This window comes from Alexandromys fortis, unplaced genomic scaffold (assembly GCF_014885135.2).
Source record: "Alexandromys fortis isolate MF-2015 unplaced genomic scaffold, M_Fortis_MF-2015_v1.1 scaffold_126, whole genome shotgun sequence".
NCBI lineage: Eukaryota > Metazoa > Chordata > Mammalia > Rodentia > Cricetidae > Alexandromys > Alexandromys fortis.
The window spans coordinates 831,166-858,711 of record NW_026068018.1 but is presented as its reverse complement, the minus strand read 5'-3'; the positions used below and the strand labels follow the sequence as shown (position 1 = coordinate 858,711).

At 39.8% G+C, this 27,546-nt stretch overlaps 1 protein-coding gene across 1 annotated transcript in view; it reads right to left on the bottom strand.

Annotated features, from left to right (window-relative positions):
• Nucleotides 1-27,546, bottom strand: part of Hmcn1 (hemicentin 1) — a 449,244-nt gene that overhangs the window by 334,026 nt on the left and 87,672 nt on the right. The window contains exon 2 of the mRNA XM_050162915.1: nucleotides 4,121-4,191. Within this exon, the coding sequence (XP_050018872.1) occupies nucleotides 4,121-4,191 (71 nt within the window). The remainder of the gene's footprint in view (nucleotides 1-4,120; nucleotides 4,192-27,546) is intronic.

The following is a 27,546-nucleotide window of genomic DNA, read 5'->3' as shown; positions in this document are numbered from 1 at the left end:
ATTTTTTGGTTTTTCAAGACAGGGTTTCTCTGTGGTTTTGGAGCCTGTCCTGGAACTAGCTCTTGTAGACCAGGCTGGTCTCGAACTCATAGAGATCTGCCTGCCTCTGCCTCCTGAGTGCTGGAATTAAAGGCGTGCGCCACCACTGCCCAGCTCCCGTGGTATTCTTGATGCTTGTAATAGCGCCCAGGCCTGAATGAAATGAAAAACTAAATATCTAATTTCTTTCTCAACAAGATATTCTAATTGACCCCTTGTGGATCTTATGACAACACAAGTCAAATCAAAGCAGCAATAAATAATATTAATAAGATGTGCCTCACCCAGAGCAAATCTCCAGAGACATGGACACCAACTCCAATTCTGAGAGATTATTCTTTTTTAATTGGAGGTAAAAATCAAACCACCCTAGATATTGACGGCATCAGATTCAATTCCAGAGGGTGCTAAACTGAGCTTTGCCAAGAGAGTCAATGGGTGTGAGTCAGGAAGCAGGTCTTTCACCCTGGAGACAAATGGCTCAGGGAGGATATGGACACTCCCTGAAGATCCTTCAAAATGCAAACAGGGAGCGGCAGGAAACAGCAGTGCGGTGCCAGGTCTTATTTGGAATGCGGCTATTTGCAGTCTGTTCAGATGTTTGTGAGTACAGTTCTGCTGCCTTCTTACAGAGGCGAAGGCGAATTCAATCTGTTCCTAATAGGTCCTCAGCTCGAAAGTTCCCTTCCCTGACCTTTCTGGGTCTCTACAACATCCTGAAAACTGGGATTGGGTTTTTAAGATATCTTTGTGCCAGTGAGTTCAAATCATTTTGATATAATGTTGCTGCTAACAAACATTTTTTCAAAAGAACTGTCATTCATCCGTGCAAGAGCTATGTAAACTACACCCCACTACCCTGAATCACCGCCCAGAAGGTGCCCAGGCTGCACCGAGAACTCTTATCATCGAGTTGACAGCAGAACGAGAGAGTGTGGAGACTGAGACCACCTAGAAAATGGAGTTCCTCAAGTCACAACCCCTTAACAGGATAACAATTCCATCAAGACTTTCCCCCACACTCCCCTGGAGAATCTCAACCTCTAAAGATTTTTCTATTCTAAGGCCTCTAGAAAAAAGAAAAGTGACTAGAAATGAAGTAGTAGGTTAATGACTATTGTAGCAATGTGCCATCAGGTCGGGGGGACAGAGGGTCACTGATAGGAAAGGTGACAAGAAGAAAATTCATCAAAAACAAGAGCACTCAAGAGGTGATTGTGCAAGTTCACACACACACACACACACACACACACACACATATATATATGTTAGCAATAACTCACTCAGTTTGGTGTGCACATCAAGACAGGCACAAAACAGAGTGACCTTTGCGGTCCCAATCAAGCTCTTCACCTAACACTGCACCTAATCAAACATTAACACTGTAAAATGTGCTCTGACCTGGGCTCGTATGCATAGTCTGCCATGTCTATTCATCATCTCACTCACGTTCCTATGTGAGCATGCTCTACATGTCACGCATGTTCCTATGTGAGCATGCTCTACATGTCACGCATTTCTTTGGATAATAATGTATGATGTTTAATGATGCCATACATGTTCCTTCGATGTAAATATGGCATCTGCTCTATGACAGAGAGGTAGTTAGACAAGAACAAGCCAGAGGAAAGAGCAGGAGTCTCCGAAGAAATCACATCCAAGATAAGACTTTTTTTATGTGATGAAGCCCTAACAGGGGTCAAAGTTCAGAGACGTGTTCTGAGACTTTCATCTACAGAAAAGCAAAAACCAGAGCAAACTCAAAAACATCACGCAGGTGCTTTTCTCCATAGTTCAGTAAAGTCACTAGGATGCACAATGTGTCAGGAGAGAGAAACTCAATGGATTTTTAAAGACATCTATGAAGTTTAAAAGCAGACCTTACTGACGTTAGCAGAAGAGGTAGGTTAGAGGTGTATTAACAATGAATCAAATATTTGGGCGACTAATCACAATACCATAACATTTGCAAAGCTGGCAAGCAGGAGACAAAGACCAAGATGAAGGGCCAGGTTTGGACAACCATACAAGGAACTTCCATGAATCTTATTTTAGAGAGACACCTTGACATCCAAGAGACTAAAATGAGGATCTGTCCCTCAAAAGAAACTAAGGCTCAAAACAAATGCGATTGCATACAATTTTACTAAAGGAGGGACCGTAAAATGAGGAGAAAGTGGAATCTAGTTCCCAAAGCTTGAGAAACCCCCATGTCTGCTGTTCAATTTCAAGCCAGACGAGTTCCCAAGAAGGTGCCCAGGAAAAGGGAGCAGAAAAATAGGAGAATGGATGAGAGGAAAGGAAGTATGAAGGAGTAGGAAAGGGACAGTATTAAGGACATTGAAGCTACCGGCTTTATTCCTGCGCCTGCACATGAAATTGAAGTCTGTCACTTGCTCTGAGTCATTTGCTGAAACAGCTGTTATAGGATGTATAAGAGTTGTCAGTAAAAGGAGCGGGAGGCTGAGATGACTTAGGAAACACGGTAGAACTGTGAGAATGGCGGAAGGGTGGTTATGGGTCATAGTGCCTCTTGCTGGGCTTCATCACATACTCCCTGGGGGTTGCAATGTCTGAGACCCCACTACCTCTCATCCCTTTCTGGGGCCACTCTGTCCCCAAGCTCTGTGTTCTGCCTCAAGGAACTGGCATAAATTCTCCCATCACTGTTCCTCGCTCTTCTGGGGTTTTTGCCTATGCTATTCTTTGCTCAGGAAGTTCCTGTCCAAATCTTCTCTTCTGCACTCCCTTAGCAGAATTTACAATCTTTAAAATACTCAAAGTCTTATCTTGAATGGGATTTCTTCCGGGAGTCCTGCTCTGTCCTCCAGACTGATCCGTGGCTCACTACCTCCTTATCACAGGGCAGGTGGTGTACCGTGCTGTGTTGCAAGACTTCCACAGCCCTTGGCAGCTGGTGGAGACGCATGAACAACACAGAGAGTCAAGTCACTTAGAAATGAGGGGTTGCCTCTGGAACAGAAAAACACTGCGCGGAGAAGACAAAACAATGTTTTAAAATGATAAATCTCTGAACTAGATGGGCGGAGAGTGAAACGCTGAAGGCTGTAATGGCCTGGGAGAAAGCCTATGAGCCACTTGACTACAGTTTCTGGTGGATGTAAAAAAAAATAAAAGCAGCAACAAGTGTAAATTTTTGAATAGAATAAATAAATGAATAAATAAAATAAGCAGCATAGGAAGCTGCATCAGCATCTCCGATGCCGTGTGCTGAAGGAGATTGAGATGTCTGAATTAGTTATTGAGGAAAGGGAAGACTTGAAATAGTGGCGAGGTTCAGGATGTTTGTGGTAATTCAGGGCTAAAAAGTGCAGTTAGAGTCCGCTGAGATCGGCTAGCAGGTCAAGGAGTAAGGAGGTGCTGTTTAAGTGGAATACGACACAACACACGTGGACGTCGCTGGAAATGGCAAGAGTTCTGAGGGGAACTATGAACAATGAGTCCAGATGGATGCTGGAAAGAGGCACAAATGTCTAGAGATGAGAGCAGGAGAAGCCACCAAGGAAGTGTAGTAAAGCAAGTAAAGCAGCCGCACAGAGGCGAATTCTTTTTAATGAATGGATTTAGGGATAATCTCAATGCAGCATGAAGGGGCCAATACTCATTCTCCAAGTACTGCTTTCGGAATGATCCTGAAGTGAACGCTACTGGCCTTTCCTGTTAACCATATGTAATTTATACCCCAAAATTCTATATGGGCAATTTAGAGGAAGGAGATTCACAGTCACCTTGGTTACATTTTTTTATGTTGTAAGAAAGATTAACCATTTCTTGTGTATCAAAGGCAAGGGACCTTCCTAGGACAGGGTTTAGCAAATGGTTTCTGTAAAGAAGACAAATCGCCTCTGTCACAACTTCTCAGCTCCATTGTTACAGGGCAAAGGTGGCTGTCGGTGCAGCACAAATGAACTTACAATATCATATTCTACATCTGTTGATTCAGTCTAGACATGGGGGGGGGCATGACATGTCTTGAGTCCCCTGAGGGAATAATTACTTCCTTCAGATTTTAAAAGTGAGGAAAGTCAGCCAAAGATACACGGTTTTCCATTTCACTCACCTGAACATAGAGTTCTCTGAGTTCATATTGAAACTTTTTGGGATCTGTGGTAATTGTCACTGGACCAATTTCTGTGAAGATAAAAAAAATAGCATAGATTAATAAACAGTAATCAATAGCATTAAATACTTTACTATGTTTGTAAACATCTTTTTTCCATTAAATAATTATTAAATATTAAATAACAATAAATAATTATTGACTAATAAGCAAAGTACCAAAGACTCATTTTATAGCTACCAGAGATAGTTCATAATTTACTATGGATTTTATACAGCTAAAACAGTATTTTTTAACTTTAGGAAATACAAGAGGGATAAGAACTGGCACAAAACCCAGTTCTTTTTAATTTCATCAGTCATAAAATACTGAGCACATATGTGACTGTTAATACCTAAATGGATTAATCACACCTCCAACCTGTAATTCAATTTCCTACATTATAGAGAAAAGGCCACCTTAGTTGATTCAAAATAAAGAAACTGCTAAATGGGGGGGGGGGGGGGAGGGAAGGGAAGGGAAGAGAAGGGAAGAGAACAGAAAAAAGAAAAATGAGCATTCACCACCCAGGCTGTAAGATTTCTAAATAACTTCAAGAGGCACAGATACAAAGGCATTGGCCATATAAGAAACAGTCCTTCCAACTTCTTTCCCTGTGACTGGGATAGCTGGGTCTCATTATCACCATTGCCCTAAGCTGGCTCAGTCACCTTCAGAGCTGTGTTCCCTCCAAGATTTCCTTGAGGGACAGAGCAAGCCACCACTTCTAACAGGAACAAGGCAGGACTACTTCTTCCCATGCAGTCATGACGTGTGGTTTAAGTCAAGTGAAAAGCAGCCATCCAGATACGAGCTTGTATTAAGATGATTACAAACACACATGCACACACATGCATGCACATGTGCATACACACATTACTTTTGGCAAATGTAACATGATTGTGACAAATACTTTTCAGTACTTAAAGCTTATTCTTAAAAAAAAACTTTTAAAATACATAGTTGAAAGTGCCATGCCCATGTGTAGATACCATTCACCTTTTGAGAAATCATCCGTGTCTTTGAGTAATAGTATTAAAATTCATCTATGTATCATGCAGAAATGCATAGCATTTAAGTTCCCAGAGCAGAAGGCAAGTTTTCTATTTCATGTAAAAAAAGATCTAGGATGCATTCAAAATTATAGTGTGCAATAGGAATACAATATTAGAAATATTCTTAATAATTAGCTTTTATAAAAGATATTCTAGCTTCAGAGGCATATTGGATGTTATACTTCAAAGGATAGGAGCTAATTAGCCAGGCCTTCTATAACATGCTACATATGGCTTGAAAGCAGATGTAGAATTTGAAAAGTAAATGAGATAAACTGGAAAAGAGCACAATTTCTCTGCCATGACCTGTGCAATTTTTCTTAGAAATGCCCCAAGAAAGAGTATCTTGAACCTTCCCTATAGATTAGACACCTTGCCATTTGCAAAAGGAATGGAGAGCTGATTGGCTAAAGCGTGTGAAAATGCAAACATCTGCATTCCATACAAAGCAGAGTGGCCATTAGCCACGTTCTGAGTGTATGGAAAAATGAGGGAAGCCGATTCCCCCAAGACTAAACAAAGGCATACTTTGCAAAGGAATTCAAAACAGTGACTGGGCATGCCAGACAGTTACACCCTGACAAACGAATTGTCAACAGCAGTGTCAAGCCAACCTTCTGTGTTCCTGCATGGCATACTACTCAAGTCTTTCTAGAATGGAGACAGGATGCAAAGAAGATGGGGGGGGGGCGTGGAACTATCTAAGAATAAAGGGAGAAAGGAGTAAGGAATGTAGCTTGCAAAAATGGCCCCTCTAATTGCGAAAACTAGAAGGATTTGCATATGTGTTTTTCTTTAAGAATCGGGGTCAGAGGTGCTGTTCGTGTAAGAGGACTGATTAGCCTTCCTTTAGTTACCCAGAGACTGTCAAATGTACACCTGTTTTCAACCAAGATCAGAATCTGCTCTAAAGCTCATTAATAAACATTTTTGCAAACTACTCTGGACAGCCGAGATAAATCTTTTATCATTTATGAGAAAGGCTCAGGAGAGGTAACGGCTTGCCAAGCTGCCATATTCCTCCAGCTGGAAGCATCCTGTCCAACTTTTAAAACACTGAATGATACGACTATTTGGCAAACCCAGCCCTCCTCCCTTACAGCACTTGCTTTCATTCCAGCCTTTCTCTTTACTTAACAGAGCCCTGCATCTGTGTGTCACTGGCAATTTCCTCTTCCTTTTCACTCATGATGGTTTCATTTCCTGCCAAACTTGCAGTGATGTTCAGCAGGTACAATTTTGTCCTCTCTTCCTGCCCAAATGTGGTCCTTTCCTAGTCACAAAATGTCATGGGCGCTCTCAGAGAAAACCCAAGCTCTTCTTTCTGGGGATTCAAATTTCAAACTTTGCTAGCATCCCTTAGCAGGAGTTTTTTGAGGTTCTCACCATCCCCAAGGTCTTCCCCTGACCTTCATCTACTTGAGGATTTTTCTATATAAGGCCTCATTTAAATCCAGTCTCTTGAATGTTTTGCCTTTTCGCTAATGTCCTTTAACGTTATCTCAATCATTTGATTGTAATAAAAACAACGGAGGACTAAAAGTGAGTATTTAGCAGAATGGATTACTCTGTAATGGTTTATAGTGAAAATTCAAACCCAACAAAAATTACACATCAAATAACCATCAATCTCACTGGAGAATTACAGAGCAAGGAGAGGGGTGAAAATCCCTCGGTTTCATCTTTGTATCTTACAAACAAGACATTTCAAACAAGACACTTCTGCAGAGAAGATGAAACTGAAAATCTTGGATGCCAATAAAAGAGGAAAAGGCAGCTAATATTTCCTATACTGATGAACCTATGCAGCTCACCAGCTTTCCCACTTTTGCAAAGCATGCGTTCTATGAATGATTGTACCACTGCTAATATTGTGTTCCTTTACTCTGAACCATAAATGGAATGAACCCTAACTGGAATGCCAATCCAATCCCTAATTGGATGCCTAGAATTCTTTATTATTGCAAGCCATGATATTTTCTTAATAAACAGTAGAAAACTATCTCTGTTGCCTAGTAAATGCTGTAATCAAACGTAAAACAAAAAAACACGGAAAAGATGTCTCACTGGAAAACCGCTTCTCAAATCTACTTCAAACACCATCAGAGCCGACAAACAGATTTGGCCCTCAAAATCTTCACAATCAAGCAGGAAAAGTAAAATGTAGAATTATAACTATACTATAATGTAGCAAGTACACAAAAAGAATTATGAGAAAGATCATGTAGGAGCTCTAACTGATTTTTGAAAATTACTTTATTTGACAAAGAACTAAGAGAATTGAGTGTGACGGCATATGCTTATAATCTCAGCACTTGGGAGGTTGAAGAAAGAGGATTTCAAGTTTGAGGATAGTCTGAGCTACATAGTAAGACCATGCCTTGTCCACCAAAAAAAAAAAAAAAAAAAAAAGCAAAACACACACACACAACTAAGGGATATTTCATCCAGAACATGAAAACTTGTACAGGCCAAATAAGATCCTTTTTAATGTGAGTTTCTTTCTAAGTCCATACATCAAATTTTCAATGCATTCCTATATTGAGTCATGTAAGTTACTACCTAGGGCTGTGTTTGCAAGGATAATCACAGGAGACCATAACATAGACTATCTCCCTTGGAACCCTACAACAGCCTCCTGACATAGGCAGAGCAGATTAAGGATAGAGACAAGTGAAGTTTAGGCGACAAAACAGCCACCCAATCTCTTGAAGGGCCATAATACCCTGCATCTGCAATAGCATCTGCCCCATGAGTCTGGTTGGTAAACCATTTTTATGTACCCCTTGTCTTAACCATCAGCACTTAGAAAGGATGAACTCAGTGAACATCTTAGTAGACTGTCAAAAGTATTGAAAGACAAGAGAAGGGAAAGGAGAGGAAATAATAAAGGTTAAACCAAGGTTTGGAGGCCTAACTTTCACATTTGCACTGTAAGTCCATCAGGGGGCTCCTTGCTAAGCTAAGATCAGTGATACCAGATTCATCAACTGAAGATTTCTCATGTCCAACATAACCACAATGCTTTGTCCACTGAGTAAATGAATGGTATACCCAATATTTTAATTACCACACGATTTATTTAAAAAAAAACCGTCTTGGTAGTATGTGTAAAAATGTAAGATACATGTCACAATTTTAATGCCCCCTTTTGATTAAAAAAAAAAAACTTAAACCCTAAGAAGCACTTGCTTTGTCTCAATAAATTTGCTATTTCCTGTTTCCAGGGGCTTTATCAGAGGCATTGGATTTTGTCCCAGCATCTCAGCCATTGTTCTCCTAATCTGAGTTGCTGGACCTACTTGAGAAAATAATGGAAAGAAATTCACAATGTAATATTTTCTTACATTGCTTCATTTGGCAAGATCAATATCCAGCTTCTCGCTTCCTTTTTCCTTTCCACACACAGTTTGCTGCCCTGGCAGTGTTTCCACCTTGCTCAGAGCCGTCTCTTGATAATGAGAACCTCTTCCTCACTGCTGCCTTCTGGGGGACTTCACGGCTACACTCATGCTTTGTGTTTTTTCTCTCAAATATGTTGATAGTTGCAAATAAGAAGGTGAAAGTGACGAATAGCATTCAAGCATTATAGAAGAATCAAAGCGATATGCGCCAAACAGGGCCTGGCAAATTAAAAGTCGGATTCCAGTTGACGTTTACAATAATAACAAGCATCTTAAAAGAAGTCTGAACTAGCAACCGAAAAGGGCCAAGTGAATAACGCGCAGAACGGCAGGAAATGCTCTCCGTATCTGAGAGAGACAGAGAGAGACCCTAGAACTCCAGGGGAACTCTCAGGGGAGGCACCAGGAAGGGACCTGGTTTTAGCGGCAACCTGAAGAGACTGCCAGGTTAACAGACGGACAGACAGCAGAGGGCTGGGCCTCCAGAGACAGCCGCCTCATATTTCCTCTCAGCCTAGACAGAACTTGATCTGCTTTCAAAAAACTGTATTCTCAATGTAAGACAAATCAATTCTAAATGATCTTCTGTGCAAACGGCCAGTATAATATACACATTCAAAGCATTCAACGTGTTTTCTGAATAAAAAATAAACCATGTTTCCTGTTGGGAGATGCAGCAGAAATCGGATTAATGATTATACTCAGCTTAACCACGGTATTCTCTTTCCAGGTTCCCCCACCACTGTCCTGAGCCATTTTAAAACAATCTGCATCAAATCACCCAGAGCAGATAGGATACGGGAGTTTGAGCTGAGTTAGCGCCAAGTACATTTCAGGACTTGTGGGGTTGCGTGTATTCCTCCTCACATTAGAAGAGGCACCTGTAAGGACCACTGAACAACCCTTAATGAATGTTTTGGCCACATTTGCATTTTATAAAACTGGACTCAGAGATGAATTCATGAGAAACAGGTTATCTAACATTGACTAAACATTGACTAAATAGCATTCTGTTCCACTTTCCAAAAGGAGCACCCATTGAACAAATGGGTTGTGTGATAGCCTTCAGGATAAGCATTCTACAGACCGACAGTGTGCATGTAGTGCCCAGATGTGCTCAGCTCGTTTATCCTGTGCTGCCGAACAGGATGTAGAAAAAAAAAAAAGTTCAATGAATTCAGCAACGTTACACAGTGTTTTAGAACAGGAAGCAAAGAAGAATGCCTTCATAATAGCCATGGAAGATGAGGTATGCAGAGCAGGTTGTTATCGCTTAGACTGGATTCTGGCCAGGGCATCAGCAAATACCTTTGTATAGACAGCCGGGGGATTTTTTTTTAAGAGAAACAAAATTCAGACTTTCAGTTTTGTATATATTTCTAAACAAAAAAAAATAGACTTTTGGCTTGAATATGTCTGTGTGTTAATAAGGAAAGACGGGAGAACATAAGATAGTCTAAATTCATCTATTTAATAAGATTTAATTGAACAGTTTTTCTAATACAGTCAAGGTACTATGAAAGAAAAAATTAAAACAAATGTCATTTCCAAGAATACTTTTCAAATTTAAATAATTATATTATTATATAGAAATGTTCCTTAAATTTTAGAATTAAAATTTTGAAATCTTTTGTATGAGTGTGTATGACTCTGTGTGTGTATGAGTAAGTGTGTGTGCTAAAAGTGAGTCCTGTGTCTGTGAGTGAGTGTATATGTGTGTGTCAGTGAGTGTGTGTGTGTATGTATGCATGAGTGACTGCGTGTGTATGGATGTATGGGTTCATGAGTGAGTATGTATGTAAGTATGTATGTTATGTTAGTGTGTGTATGTATGAATGACTGTGTGTGTATGAGTGTGTGCTAAAAGTGTCTATGAGTGAGTGTATGTGTGTATGTATGTGCATGAGTGACTTCATGTTTACGGGCGTGTGTTCATGAGTAAGTATTATATGTTTGTTCTGTTACTGTGTGTATGCGTGAGTGACTGTGTGTGTATGAGTATGTGTGTCACAAAAATATGCTTTCATGTGGATTATTTAAACATGCTTAGTGTTAACCACCCAGACTATCCTCTGCCATATGTTCTCATCTTCTCTTTAAGCCTCCCTCTCCATTAGTCAGCTTTCCCATTTTGTATCACCTGTATATTCACATAAAAGGGTTTAATTGGAGTTATCCTGTACAGAGGATGATGCTCATCCCAGAAGTCATAGGTTGCCAAATAAAAAGCCCAGTGCCAGGTGTGGGTGATTATGCCTTGAGTTGTTGGTTGGGAGTATCATATAGACACCCCCTAAACAAACAGGCTACTGCCACTGAGTTTGGTTGCCCACCAGAACTTTAGGGTAAAACACCATTGCTTAAGACATTATACACTTTGGTCACGGGACATGAGAGATCAACTTGGTACTGACCAGGAAGTTTCCTTCATGTGACTTGTTTGCACAGCACCAGTGCTGGGAGGGTTAGTTGAAAAAAAATGTTATTAGCATTCTTACCCATCTATTAACCCTATGAACTTCAGTAATAACGAACAAGGCATCATGCCAACGTGCCCACAGGAACAATAGTGGCAAAAGCAGTCTGATGTTAACCAAACACTTGCTGATTGGATTTAAGGCACACTTTTATTATTCTTCCAAGTGGACATAGTATCAAACTCCAAATTTGTATCTTTTATGTATAGATTACTGCAGATCTCAGAACTCATCAGGGAAACTTCCTTGTGCAGTGGACCGTGGTTAGTGTGGGGACTCACTACTGGCCTCACTGAAGAGAATGCCAGTGGAATGCTCACCCTCAAATGGGATATATATCTCACACATCCAAGGCTCAGGAATTATTGTGGAAGAGGGGGCAGAAAGGTTATAAAAGCCAGAGGCCAGAAAGGACCAGGGTATAAGAGTGTGTTCTCAACATTGTAGGACCTCGGCACTCATGAACTCAAAGCAGCTGTGTTGCCCACACAAGAGCAAGCCATTCACCCTCTAGCATTGATCTGGGAAGGGGGTCAAACGCCTCTACCCCGAACTGAGGAGTAACAGCTGACAGCTTCCAGGAGGTCAACTATACTCCTGTAAATGGCCCCATGTTTTTAAGTATATAGGCAGCACAGGTAGAAGTCAGTGGGTTTAAAATGAAGAAGAAGAAAAGTTTTAGGGGATGGGGAGTAGTTAGGAGAAAGAGAAGATGACTATGATTAAACTACGTTGAAATTCTCAAAAATAAATGCTGAGAATATAAGCATGTGTCAGCACACACGGCAAGACCATGATCTTAATTCTTTGGGGGCAGACCCCTAGAAGTAGGCTGAAGCTTGAGAATCTTAACTTTGAGCATAGCCTGGGCTACATAGCAAGGCTCAAGACCCTGTCTCAGAGCTAGAAGAAAATAAGGAAGGAAAGAAGGGAGGGAGAAGAAAGAAAGAAAGAAAGAAAGAAAGAAAGAAAGAAAGAAAGAAAGGAAAGAAAGAAGGNGAGAGAAAGAGATAGAGAGAGAGAGAGAGAGAGAGAGAGAGAGAGAGAGAGAGAGAGAGAAAGGAAGAAAGAAAGAAAGAAAGAAAGAAAGAAAGAAAGAAAGAAAGAAAGAAAGAAAGAAAGGAAAGGAAAGGAAAGGAAAGGAAAGGAAAGGAAAGGAAAGGAAAGGAAAGGAAAGGAAAGGAAAGGAAAGGAAAGAAGAAAGAGTGAGAGAGCGAGCCAGGCAGTGGTATCTCAAGTCTTTTTAATCCTAGCACTCAGGAATGAGAGGTGGGTGGATCTCTGGGAAATGCTTTCAGCCCGGTCTACAAAGCAAGTTACAGGGTAGCCAAGACTGTTACACAGAGAAATCCTGTTTTGAAAAAAAAATATAAAAGTAGAAAAGAAAGAAAAGAGATGGGAAATTTCCTAAAACGAGGTGGGACTGCTGAGTCACATGGTAATTCTATTTTTGCTTGTTTTTCAAAGTGCTATACTGTTTTCCTCTATGCTATCAAGTTTTACATTTTATCAGTTGTACATAAATTTTCTAGTTTCTCCAAATCTGTTCATAATTTATTATTTTTCATTTTTGTTGTTATTCTATATATTAGCCATTCTAATGTGTGGTGGTATCTTACAATATTTGATTTTCCCCACGATTAAACGTTGAGGACATTTTTTATATACTCACTGGACATTAGCACATTTTAATATTTTAAATTTTAAACATTTTAATATTTCCTCGGGTATTCTGCACATCTTTGAAACAAGCTGTTTGACCTGTTGCTGAGTTTCAGGGACTCATGCAGACCCTGCATTTGAATCTGCTGCCCCACATAGGATATAGTGCTCTCCACAAAGGTCGTCTCTTTCCTGTCAAGAGTTTCTTTGGATACATAAAATTTCATTGAGGACAAACTTTTTGCAAAAATGACTGGATTTCATTTTAAAGTTAGGAGATTCACTCACAGCAGGTTCTAGGGCAGAGAGAATAAGCGACTGTGGGGTGCCTAGTCATCCATGAACGTCCGTATCATCCTCCTTCCCTTAGAGTACAGGGATCATCATGAAAGAAGCCATGGAAAGAAAGCAAGAGCCAGAGCTAGTAAAGGGCAGATGTGAAACGGGGTCCTGCAACCACAAGAGGAATGTTTTATTATCACACTGGCTGTGACTGCCTTCATAAGATTGGAATAACCACAAGCCAGTCAAAATCCCAGCATGAAGGGGGAAGTGCTCACAAAGTCCCACCTCTTGTTGAGGAGCTATGGGCAACTGATGACTGATGGATGTGGGAAGTCAGAAGAGCTTGGATGAGGATATGATAGGTTGCTCATGTTCCAATGGCTAGCCCCTCATCCCTGTACCTATTGGCAGCCCTAAATGAACTCAGTGGCCTTAATTAGTACTGTAGCTGGAAGAGAAAAGTGGTAGGGGGTGCAGAAGAAGTTGGAAGGTAAGAAGTGAGGATGACTTTGATCAAAACACATATTTGCATATGAAATTCTCAAAACTAGTATTTTTAAGAGAAAATGTAACAATAATTGCTATGTTAGACAATTCTTTAACATTTACATCCTTTCAAAGAAATATACAGGTAAGTTCAAGCTAAATGAAAAGGAAAATTATTAAGAAAAAAAAGAGTCCTCAGTTAAGAATAAAAACTACGCATTTTCAAGGCTTTACAAAAGAATCTACTATTGTTAAGATTTCCACATGTTGGGAGAATAGACTAGACTTCAGTCTTGATTGCTTCCATAACAATCAAGCAAATGTATGCAGTCTTCCGATTGTGTTTTCAAGAAAAAAAATGTAATTAGAGATCCAGACCCATATTTGCAAGTATTTTATTTAAAAAATACAGGAGATACGTTAGCATATGATGGGTGTGTAAATGATTTTCTCTAAATGCTCATATCAATTCAAGTAATAGGAACAACAACCTTGAGGATGGCTCAGCTGTCAGGCAAAAGCGCAAGCAAACAAATGATTTAAAGGAAGTCTTGATTAGAAGGCTCAGAAATATCTGGGTGTGTCTAGGCAGCTGCATGGATTTATGTCCAGTGCATTTGTGCACAGCCCGGCTCCGAACAGAGCCCCGCCCTAGAATTTAATGCTTTACAGTCACTGCTCTGAAATTACTTTTGTCTTTGGACTCGTTTTACAAATGAAGTTTGATAGAATAATGGACTTAGACGATAGGGCTTTGAGCCCTGGTTGTCTGGCTTCCCACCGTCTTCCAGAGCAGGTTGTCAGCCTCAGACTCTTCTACTTGAGATTATGTCGCCCGATCAACTCAGGGCAGCTGTCATTTCAAAGCCACCAGGACCAGGATGAGCATAAGCCTCAGGGCCCTCAAACACCCAGCACCACCAAGGAGCAGCGCATGGGGAATGTAAAACTTGCTCTGAATCGGTAGAACTCCAGCGGAGGCTGAGGGTAAGCTGTTAAGTCCCTCAAGCCTTTCACATACTCCGGATCTAAACATACTCTGGTGCCCAGGTTTAAAGACTGCTCTGAGTTGCCTCTTTATCAAAGGCTGGGACTCTTGGGAAAGACCTCTGCCTCAGCTTTCCTCACTGTACATATGAGGTACAGAACATGGGTCTCAAGGCTTGCAAGAGGGGTAACCTCACATGGCAGACCTGCCATGGGTCAAGTGCATCCCATGATAAAGAACCTTCTAGTGGTCATATGATGCTTCACTTAACTTAGAAGTACCCGTGTGCACCAGGTTGCTGGTGCAGGATCTATGCCCAAAGGTACAGGCTTTCTTTTTTTTTTTCTTTTTTGCTTCCAACCCTCTAAAATCTGGTTTCAATTATTAGCATGGGTTTTTTACCATCCATCTTTATTTTGTGGAATAAATGCAAATATCAGAGCATTTAACTGGTATGCAGATTTACTCAAATTACACAATTCATATTTTGTGGCCGATCCCAGATGTCGTCTGCAGCTATCCAAAAGAGACAAACACAAGCCAGCTTAAGGAATGCTGAGGACGAAACCATTTATAATCCTAGCAATAGTATGAGCATTCCAGGTTTATCATGAAATTATGTTAAGTGGAACTCCCAGTGAAAAGGCATAAACCATTTTTAATAAAGAGGAAAACATAAAAGAAAGATAAATATTAACGTATGTGTACTCTGAAGTTACTTATTGATTTAATATATTATTAAATATATATTCTTAAGAACTTTGTGCTGTATTTGAGAAAATCACTATGTTATTCTTAAATTTACTTTTAAAACAGAAAGGCAATTAGATCAATGAAACCAACAAAGAAAACAGCAAAGGACATCACACCTGCCAACAAGTGAGAAGATAGAAGGGCTGCGTTCAAATAACTATGGAATAGGGTGGATATGCTTACAAGAAAATGCACATACAAAGATAAAATAAGTCTTCACTTTCAAAATATCTAACTTTGGACTTGTGAGAAGGCTCAGAGCATAAGGGAGCTTTCAAGAAAGCTTGGCCACCCAGAACCTGAAACCCCAACTCAGCAGGAAAGAACCAACTCCTGGAAGTTGTCTTCTGAGCATAAACCTGCCATGGCAGGTGTATTTTTGATACACACACGCATGCATGCACACACACACACACACCACAAATATATAATAAAGAAAATTGTTCTAAATCCCAACTTTTATTTATATTTTGAAGTATATAGCAAAATAATCTATAAATTAATTAGCTGGGTAAATATAGCCATTATATTTTAGATTATGAGCCTAGCCTTTAAATGGCTGAGCAATCTCTCTAGCCCAATAATCATTATAATTATTTAACCAAATCTAAATTAGAATGTATAATTAGGATACATATCTAGATTCTACATACATGAATATGAAAAATCGCATTCTCTTTTGTAAGCAATATAATAAATTAAGGAGAAATAATTATAGATATGCATACCTGAAAAATAAATGAATTTTAAAAACCAAAATAAGATATGGAAATAAAATTTGGAAACAATCTTTCTACTAGTTGAAATAAGTTAGACTCTACACTGCAGAAAGTGTTCAAATTGATAAAAGGAAGCATGTGGAAGGAGGACTTGCTTAAGAGTGAAGACATGAACAACACTGCCATGCAATGAGTGTGAACGGGCCGCAAACTGCTGCGTCTGAAACACACCATGCAAGAGGGGAGACGTTTTTTTAAATTATTACGCAAACCAGTGTCATGATGAACTTGGAATGTTTGTACTTTTGGTAATATTATGTATAGTTACCATCGCTCTGTTGTGTGTATTAGAGGTATTATAAGTCATCAAGGTGCTTGTAACAAACTCATTTTCCTGTTATAGCTCACGGGAAATAAAAAGACACTGAGATTATCAGGGTATGAATGAGCAGGGTCAAAAATTGAGAAGTGATTAAACTGCACAGTTTTCTAAAGAATGTCGACAGTAACTACATATTGTTGCATGAGGAAGCACAAGTCAATGTTTATCTATGAAATTTAAAAAGGCAATAGAATTGCTCATGTTAATTGAAATTATTTGCAAAAACACAGAGACATAAGGATAAATTCTGAAAGGTAACACCAACAAAACAGATGCTTGGAATTGATAGGATAATAAATATTTTTACTTTTCAAATTTTTCTAATCGGGGCTGGAAAATGGCTCGTGTAAGAACGCTTATCATGCAAGCGTGAGGACATGAATTTAAATTGCTGGCACCCATGTAAAAGCTGGGCATGACTACTCGGGCCTAGAGCCCCAGGAAGACTTCCCTGTCTCTGGAAGGCAGAGACAGGAAGACAACTTTCTGGCCAATTAGACCAGTCAAAACAGTGTGCCACTGGTTCAGTCAGAGACCCTGACTCAAGAAAACAAGGTGGAAAACAGCATCTGCCTGTCTCTACCTTCCAGTGCTAGGGTCACAGGTCCAAGTAGCTCTGGCCTCAGCATGCACAGACATAAATGCATGCACTGCATACTCACATGCATGCACATAGACACTTGCATCAAACACCCAACACACACACACACACATACACACACATTAAATGTTTTCTAATTATTGTACTCACAACATAAGAAGGCAGAGATTTCACTTTACTGTCTACAAGCTGAGGTCATGTTTATGACTATTAGCTGTGTGAATTTATTAATTTGTTTATAATGATTTATGGAAACGTTCAAAGATATTTCTCAGCATTAGGCAAGATAACAAAGAAAGCATTAATTTGAGGCATCATCTGTTAAAGTTGTATGTATATAGAAGTTTCTGTCCTGCCCAGTCCCACAGCAATTCAGTGTGAAAGAAACACACAAAGGCTTATATTAATTAGAAACTGTTTGGCCTATTAGCTCAGGCTTATTATTAACTAGCTCTTACAACTTAACCCATAATCCTTGTCTATGTTTAGCCACGTGGCTTGGTACCTTTTCTCAGTGAGGCATTCTCATCTTGCTGTCTCTGTGTCCAGCTGGCAGACTGCATCTCTGCCTTTCCTCTTCCCAGAATTCTCTTAGTCTGGCCGCTCCACCTATACTTCCTGCCTGGCTATTGGCCAACCAGCTTTTTATTAAACTAATATGACTGACAAATCCTCACAGTGTACAAGAGCTTTATCCTACAGTAGTAGTGAGTTTAAACCTTCTAAATATTTAGAATTCAATGAGAACAATCATTTTCAAGCTACAGTGTTCTCTCCCAATCCCCTCACTTCTCTCCTTTGTCTCTTTAAGGGCACACCTGTCTGCAATGTTACCTTCTTAGTCTTTGGTCATAATACAAAGAATTTCTGTTGATAGAATGACATAAAACACTACTCAGGTTTATAACACCAAAATCCAAACACAGCCCAATTTGAGCTCTTTTCCTTCATGTTATCTTTTTTGCATATTCTTGCAGTTACATGTGTCTATTTATAAGCAGATGTTTTACTTTTGTATCTTCATTGAATAGTTAATATTAAATAGGTGAAATAATTGTAAAAACTGACTAAAAACAGAATTGTTTATATGAGCACCCATGTTAAATTTAAATATTTCTTCTAACATGAAGAGGTTCCTAATATTTATCTTAGCAGATTTGAAACAGCCCCCATTTGGAAGTTGCCTAAGTCTCTTCAAGGTCAGTAAGCTAATTACTTTGTTCCTTTTTACTCTCCATTGTCTCAGTTTGAATCTTTTCCAAAGGCGGTCAGTCTAAGATAAACTGAGCGTCACTGTGATGGGATAATGAGAACACATCCACTAGGTCCTCTTAAACCACCAAAAAACACCCTGCTACAATGGCAGAGAGAGGCCTGCGTGTCCCCACAGATGCCAGTGGCAAATATCCAAGGCTTTTCACAAGCTCTAGAGAGGAAACAAGGGGCACTCTGTGCCTTTCTCTCCTATCACAGCCATCGGTCCTCTGCTACCAAACGATATGAACGAACACGAAGGTTTCAATACCTCTGCTCCCAGTTCCCACACTTCTCTCCTTCGCGCCAAAGAGCATTCCCACTAACTGATGCTATCAAGCCATCCCTTTACAACCTGTGCTCCGAAAAGCAAAAGATGCTTTTTTTTCCTTATACACTCTGTACTCAAACAAAACTCTGGTAACTTACATGTGCATTCCAGGCGTCCATTAATAACAATTAACAGAGACACCAAAAGAGCGAGTGGGCCAAAAAGGCTCCCAACCAAACTGAAAAATGTGGCTTAGACTGCTGCTGATGCACAATCTGGCGGGAAACCGACTGAACCCAGACGAAAAAGCTCGCACGATTTGCCGCAATCTCTCACAGGCCTCCTCCTCCCCCGCCCCTCGTTTGCTAAATAGTTAAGCTAAGATATTGATTATCCTTTCATTGGAATCTAAGCAACTTCAGTAGAAATCAAGACCCCGCACAAAGTAATTTTGCTTCAGAGTTTTGTCAAATTTCTTCTAGTTTCCCTACCTGAGAATGGCTGCATCTACACAACAAGCGCTAGTGAGGAGAGCCTGGCGCAGTGACGAGATAGGCTGCGCGCATGCGCATGGTGGAAGCGCGGCTGCGGCTGCTGTAGCTTCCAGTAGTTTCCACAGGAAGCAGTAGTTTCCACAAGAAGGAGTTGTGATGGTGTTATAGCTCCTGAGTAACTGTCTACAGCATATGGGCGGGGGGGGGGGGACCTTAACTTCTGGAGCTAGAAAAATTGTCACCTAATGCCTGAGAGCATTTACTGAATTACAATTTCCAACTCAGAAAGGAGGTCGGAAAATTATATTCTTATTTTACATGTTTACGTTTTTACTGTACATTAGAGGGGGAAAGTGCAGACTGTGATCAACTGGCGCTATTAGAATAATGAAACTGTGCTTCTTGCTTTCATAAAAATGAATTCTGTTAAGCAGTAAATCATCTTCCAGCCTGTCACTGAATCAGATCTTCTAATTTCACATTAGATGATAAGACATTTCACAACTATGGCTTGATCTTTCATTTATACTTTATATTTGTAAATATCATAAATACTCAAGCATGAAGGAAGTAAAACCATGTAGCAAAAATCAGCATCTGATTTGAGTTTGCTAATTAGTGTTTTCGCTGTGCACAAGGAGAGCAGAATTAGAAACTCCATGGGAATTTGCAGTTGTGTCTTAAATGCCCTGTAGAAAATGGCTGCCTCCTTACTTTTGTTTAAAATATTCTTGCTGTACAGGCTGCTTTTCTCGTTTACCCACCAAACTTTCCATTATGATTCAACTCATAACCCATCTTTGTGTGAAACCCCCAGATTGACTCATTTCTCCGAACTGAAGATCATTCTTCTGAATTAATTCTGAGCTACTTGCAGAGGATTTCCTAGGTGCGGTTAGCAGCGCCTAAAATGGTCTCCAGCAGTTCCCACCTCCGTGGATACATGGATACCATGGGTAATTTGCTTCCGCTAGTTTTGGGCTGGATCTGAATGTCTGTTTCTAATGGACTAGGACAAAGTGATGCCATAGCCAACACCAGGGTACTGAAAGATCATGGGTTCTGTCTTGTATTCCCTCTCTGACCCTCTGATGGAAACCAGACCTGAGAAATAGCTATGCGAGCCACCCTCTTACCCACTCAGAGAAAGTCACATGACATAGACTGAAGGCAGTTTCTACCCAACAGCCAGTGCGTGCGTGAGGTACGCAGTCCAGCAGCTCACAGACCACTCAGTCCTATCAGCAGGAAGATGAGAAATCGGGATGTGGTCCATTATTCTGTCAAGTTTTGTTATGACTGCAGGCCCAGGGAGCAACTTTCCTGTAGACTTATGAGAAACGCTGAGCCAGAGGACCCACGAAGTTATGCTGACATCCTCACCTCACAAAATCTATCCAGTAATAATTGTTTTCTCCTCTTAAAGAGTACTGATTGGAAATTATTTTAGGAAATGTATTGAAATACAAAACGATGTGCAGCAGGAGATGACCTCATTCATATCTGCGCAGTCTCCGGCCGTGGGTTACTAAGGGCTCAGGTGAAAGCAACAGTGACATTTTGACTCCAGAAGTGGCCCTCAGTGATAAACTCCCAGACACAGACAACTGTATTAAACAGCATACACAAATCACTGCTTTAAGGTAGTCGTTGTAGCAATTTAGAAAGGAACCATACTATAACTTACAAATGGAGAAAATATGTGTGTACATATGATCATATGGGTGTATGTAATTGATCACTATAATAGGAAGATACAGACACATAAGTAATGTCTTTAGAAGTGAACATTAAAGAAATAAAGAAGTGAAAACTGGTATGTGGTGAAATTAGAAATCATTGTTATAGCCATATTAAAAGAATAACTTGGAAACTACAAACACAGAAGACCTCTTACAATGTGCCAGTTACTTAATCCCAAAACTATTAAGAGAAATAGAGAATATTAATTGGATACTGAAGTCATTCATATAGTATCTAATGGGCCCTACGCATCTCATCATGCTAGTTAAGTTTAAAAATCAAAGACGCAGATGAAAGAAACGAAGGAAGTTCAAAGCAATTGGAACTGCATTCCCAACTCTGAAGAAGTTATTAATGAAGCTCTATGCCCTGCCAAAGAAAAATGAAAAATTGACATCTCTAATGGCAAACATTCTTCTTCCAATACTTTTAATTCAATAAACCACTTCCAAATCCCTATGAGGTAATTGTGTCCTGCGCTTGAAGCTGGTGAAAGCCTCAAGATGGTTCATACTGCATGCAGCCCAGTTCCTTGGTGAATGTGTTTGTTGTTGATTCTGTAATATCAATCCATCTGTGGAGCTCAGTAAGTAAATTTGTTTGATCTTCGTGGATAATTTTTTTTGCTTTCTTTTTATTTTTCTTTGTGTCTTTCACAACATGCTTCCAATCCCACCCAGGACAAAAACAAAATAAAATTTAAGAGAAAAAAAGAAAGAAAAAAAAAAGGGAGAAAGGGGAAACCTCATCATGGAAGCTGCAGTGTGACACAGCTGGTCATGCAATAAACCCCTTATCCATACATTTTTATATGCAGGCATTCATCACAGAGAATCATGGTCTAGTTCAAGGCCCCTGGTCCCTGCTACACCATTGACGCTGTGCCCTCACTGGGACTCTTCCTGGACATCCTGTTGTTGCCCTGTGTCTTGGAAATCCTGCATCCCTGGGTCTGTAGGATGTACTACACACACACACATTCTAACAGATCACACATAACCTTGGTTCTGGGCCTGGGTAGTTGCAGGGTTGGTCAGCCCTCCAGAACTCCCATCTTCACGATCAGGGTGAGCTCTCCAGCCTTGTCCTGGCTAGTTCATCTCTTGAGTGAGGGATAGGGTCAATTCCCCTACTTTCACATCCTCAGGGTGGGTTGTCCCACACCTACACTTTTGTGGGCCAATTCTACTGTGTTGCCCAGGTGAAGTATAAGGGCAGTTTAAGATTTAAGACCTACTTCACAAAAAATAAATGTATATTTGACACCATTATCAAACCAGGAACTATAGCCTAAACAGATCATACACCATAGATGAGAGCCTACTACCATTATCTTGCTAGACAGGCACAGTATTAAACCAGCTCCTAATAACTTATCATAGTCATAAACTAATACACCTCTCAGCCTCATCAGAGTAGCTTCGGCTTGCAATAGATATTAAATAACACAAAGACCCACAACTGGCCAAGTTACAGAAAAGAAAAGATTGCAGAGTACTCATCCCCACATGAAAAATACACCCTGCAGCCCTTCCTCCCGAGGCTCCGGGATCATTGAAGAAGAGACTGGGAAGTCCCTAAGAACCAGAGGCAGTGGAGGACTATGAGGCAGCTGTATTTTCTGGATACAGCAGGGAAGCTGTACGTATGGACACACAAAGTCACAACCAAGTGAGGCCAGATCCCAGCTTGCAAGGGAAATCAAAACTAAAATCCCATCCCTAGTTGTGGAACTGTTGGCAACTGTTAGTTGCTGGGAGAGGAAAGGTCAGTTTTATCTGATAACGTAGGCACGGCAAATTGACCGTGCCCCAACCACATATCCAAAAATATTTGGGCCACATATACAAAAATAATTGGGCCTTGCAAATTGAAATTGGTTTTAATGGAGAGAGAGAGAGAGAGAGATATCAAGTTGGTTGTGGGAAAACAGGGTGGATATGGAAGAGATGGGAAAGAAGAAATGAAGGTGATCAAAGTTCATTGTATAAAAACCCCAAAGGATTCATTCAAAAATTTAAAGAAATAAGTTGACTATCAATTCCAATTGACTATCAGTTCCAATTGACAAGCCACTGTTGCATATGACACAGACAAGGCAGACATGCCATCTTACTTCCTTTGTGTAAAATACATGTGCAGAACCTTTTCTTAGTTTTGTTATATCATAGTGTTGAAGACTTAAATATAGTAAGTAGGTTAGTTTTTATGCCCAGTGTAGAAGGGAAAAAAAGAGAAAGGAATCTCCATGGTGTTTCTTATAGTGATTTTGGCTGTGAAGAAATGGTTTTCTTTTATGCAGTAAGACTTAGCTAGTTTCTGCGGTCCCTGGTTTTAATCACAGTTAGAAAGCGTTTCTTCATGATAACACTGAAAAGAATTTTCTGTGATGTCTTCTAGTGGTTTTTATGGCTTATGTTTTACATATTCATTTATGTCCCATTTGGAAATTATACTAGTGTAAAGTCTGAGGTATGGATCTATATTTTCAAGACAGCTTGCTGGCTGACACCGTCTTGAAAAATCACATTTTCCCATGCATATTACAGGCTACTTTGATTCACATATGCATTCTATATTTTATCCCACTAATCTTCACTTCATGCCCAGACTAAATCCTCTTAATAACTCCGAGTTAACAGTATGTTTTAATATCCGGTGGAGCTAGCCCCCCATCTTGACTCTCCTTTTGATGATTTTTCCTGGCCACTCATGTGTGCATATTTTTCCATATTAACTTAAAAGCAGCCTATCTAGATCCAAAATTTTCCTGATGGTATAAATTTATATAAAGAATTAAGAGACGCTGACAACATGCTGAAAATGCCCATGGTGCATTATTTCAGTGATTACAGAATTCTTTGGTGAAATTTAGAGCTTTTCCAAGGTTTTCGGTTGCTTTTACATATATGATTTTGCACATTTATTGGTAGGTTTAATGATAACTGCTTTCTCTTTTTTATAGAGATGGTAGAGCTTTGTCTTCTGGATGTCTTTTTGTATATGTTAAAGCTACTGATCTTTTATCTTTTTTTTCATCCACCACTATCCAGAGCTCTATCTGCAAGATATTTCAGCTGATGTTTCTGTCTTCATGATATATGATCGTGGAAGCTACAATTATTACCTTGTGTTTTTAAGTGTGTTTATTATTTGAGAATTTCGTGCAAAGGTGCAATTTATTTTTATTAGATCCACCCCTCCTTCCCTCCCTTCAACTTCCACATCCTCTCATACACAACTTCATAGTCTCTTCTTTGTTTATATATCACCTACTGACACCGCTTAAGGCTGTCCCAATGTATGCAATGTCCTCCCCCCCAGCCCTCCCCCCCTCTAATTGCATTGGTTAGTACTTTGCAACAATGTTTTATATTAATGGTGATAATGGGTGCCTTTGCTTGTTTTCGGTTGGGGGATGAGTCCACACTCCTTATCAGGTTACAAAGACATTCACCTATTAATACTGCATTGGCAACTTCCTATTCAAATCAAGTATAAACTTTAAATTTTGTTAAATGCCTTTTATATACCTTAATAGATTCACTTGTTCTTCTTAAGTATATTTAACAGATTTCTTTGTATTGAACAATTATTTAAGATCCTGGAACAAACACCCTTAATCGGGATGTTTCATTTTTTTTAATATGTGTTATACTCTGTTGGTCAATATTTTACTTAGGATTTCAGAAGTTATTTGCATGAATATGAATATGAATGACCTAAAATTTTCTCTTTTTCATTAATTTTTTTAAGTTAGCATTAAAAGTAGTGAATTTCTTTATGGCATGTTCATACTTATGAATCATTATCTGTCCCTTTTAGCTTAATTTTCAACTTGACAGAGCTTAGAATCATCTGAGAAAAAAGCCACAGCTGAGGAATTGCCTAGATCAGATTGGCATGTGAACATGTCTGACAGCGGGATTTACTTGATGTAGGAGGGCCCAGCTCAGTATTAGTTAAGACCATACAAGGGCAGGTCATCTTCAGCATAGAAAATCAATGGTCACAAAGGAAAGATCAGTTCTCCCCATTGGAGTCTCACTGGCTATATTAACCATACTTTGGGGAACACTTTATGCCCACGGATAGTTAGAAAACCCAACGCAAACTCAATGGTATTTTTGTGGGCTTTCTGTAATGTTTTGTATTGTTTGGGCTTTTTTTTTTTTTTTGGTCTTGCTGATCTTTTGCTTGTTTATTTTTATTTTCATCTTTGTGATTTTTGTTGGGGGAGGGCTATTTCTTTTTTTGCTATTGTTGGTGTTTGTTTTAAAGAGAAAGAGAAAAATATAAAGTTAGGTGAGTAGGGGGGTAGGGGATCTGGGAAGAATTGGGGAGGAGGAGACATAATCAAGATATATCACACCAAAATTTATTTTTCAAAATGAATTGTAAAAATATAAAAAAGCAAGCAAGCTAGGTAAGTATGAGCCCAGGAGAGCAAGCCAGCAAGCAACATTCCTCCATGGGTTCTACTTCAAGTTCTTGCTTGAGTCCTACCCTGGTTCCCCTCAGTGATGGACTATACCAAAGGAGACTGAAGCTCTTTCCTCACCATTTGTTGCAGTCAGAGTGTTTATTGGAGCAACATGGATGAAACTAGAACACCCATTCTGCACTGCTGTCCCTCTCTTGCTTCTCCCCTTTATGTCCATAAAAAGTTCCCATTTCCTCAATGTCACACAAATTCTATTACCCTCTCCTTCACCCTTCCCAGAGGATCTCTTCCTTTCCTTTCACAATGCCTGTTTTTACATTGTGTACGCGTGCACACATGCACACACAAATACACACACTTTTACATTTAAGTTTTACATATAAAAGAAAACATGTATTACTTCTTTAATGCATCTGGCTTGTTTGGGTTAGCATAATGCTTCCTAACTGCAACCAGTTTCCTGCAGATGTTATTATTTTACTTTTCTTTATGACTGTATGAAATTCCATTGTATATATAGACCACAGTTTCTATCACTCATCTAAGCTGGTTTCATTTCCTGGCCATCAAATCATGTAACAGTAAAGACGGATGTGCAAGTATCTCCAGAACGTGTTGACTTAGGGTCTTAGGCATATACACAGAGTAGCAGGGATGCATTATATGGTACTTTGTGTGGTTTTGTATAAATATTTATTTCAATTGTGTATGTGTGTGGCTCCATATGAAAGTACATGCAATTGAATGCAGGTGCCTACAGACACCAGAGGAAAGCATCAGATCACAGGAGCTGGCATTCCAGTTCTGCTGCAAGAGCACTCCCAGCGCTGGACCACTGAGCCATCTCTTGAGCCTCGATTTTCAAGTCCATACTCATTCCCTAGCCAGCTGTGGCTGGACCATCTGGCGATGGCTCTAGAGGTATGTTCCAAGATAACAGCAATTTTTCTCATGATGTTTAACATTGTGCTTTTTGTTTTGCATTTCCTCAACAGATAAACAGGGTGTCTGTGCAGGAGCAAGTGTGTGTTGGAGGAAGTGTGTGTGTGTGTGTGTGTGTGTGTGTGTGTGTCCGTCCACTACAGTGGGATCTGGCTGCTGGTTGAAATGCTGACCCACATTTCCACATTATCAACTCCTTCATCACTGCTAGAAGCAAAGCAGGTCTAAGAAAGCCGCTCTGGGGTATATTCCATTTGCCGTTTTAGGAACAGAAAGCTCAGACACTGCTCCTATGTCCCTCATGTTGAAAATGGCTCTCTCCGCTGGAGCTGCTAAATCAGCTCTGTCTCCATGTCCTAAGCTACTATAGCCACAACTTGGGGCAGTCATTCTGCCTTCTGGGGAGGCTGAGACTTAGCAGCTAAGTTTCCCCAAACACCATTATTCACCTTGTGTGTGACATTTCACCTCGTTGGCTGTGATTATTTTTGGAGAGAGGATGGGATAATGTGGCCTTAAACTATCTCATTCACTATGGAAGTCCTTCCCTGAACTCTCATTTCTAACCTTAGTTGAATATTTTAAAGCACACATGCCTTCTTTGTGTTTGAAGTTAGAAGCTGAGCTGGAAGCACCAGGGAATACCATTCACCACCTACTTGGTGTCCAGCTCTGCACACACCATACTATCTATGATCTTACTGCACCTTGTTCAGGACAGCCAAGCACCTTGGCTGTTACTCTCTTCATCTTGCAATCGGACAACGAAAAGCACAACTCAGATGTTCACACAAATTGCTCTGAGTCTGAGGCTTAGGATCTTCACTCTGAATCACACTCAAGCAGATTCCTGTTCTCCAAAGATAATTTTTAAATGTTTAGTTGTTGTGGAAACAAAATAATTCCTAATTGATTACACTATGGGGTTATTTCTTTGTTTTGGAGTCTAGCTTTTTTTTTGTCTTCTCCAAATATTTTTTTTAAACCACTAGTTCCATATAGAAGGAAACTTTGAGAACAAAAATGGTTGCATGCTATTAAACAAAGACTGGACTTCCTAAACTGTAAAACCGCAAAGCCCGACATAACACAACCAATATGCTGTTTGCTTCTGTCCCCTAAGCAACTGACCAAACACTACTATAAATTTGCCTGCCAATGAACTTGACAAAGATTAAGAATGCTGATACATCCTCTACCTAAAACAAAATAAATAAATAAACTTTGAATAAACACAACATAAAGAACAAATATGTGAATTCAAGTTACAAATTTAAGCAAGATTACAAATAAATGCTTTGCTTAAGGCACAATTAATTTTAATTGTTTCATGCACACGCTGAACTGGTTGTATATACAAAAAGTCCAAACACACTGTGCATTTCTGAGAGTTATAGATAGAAATGAGCAATTGCTACCACACTTTT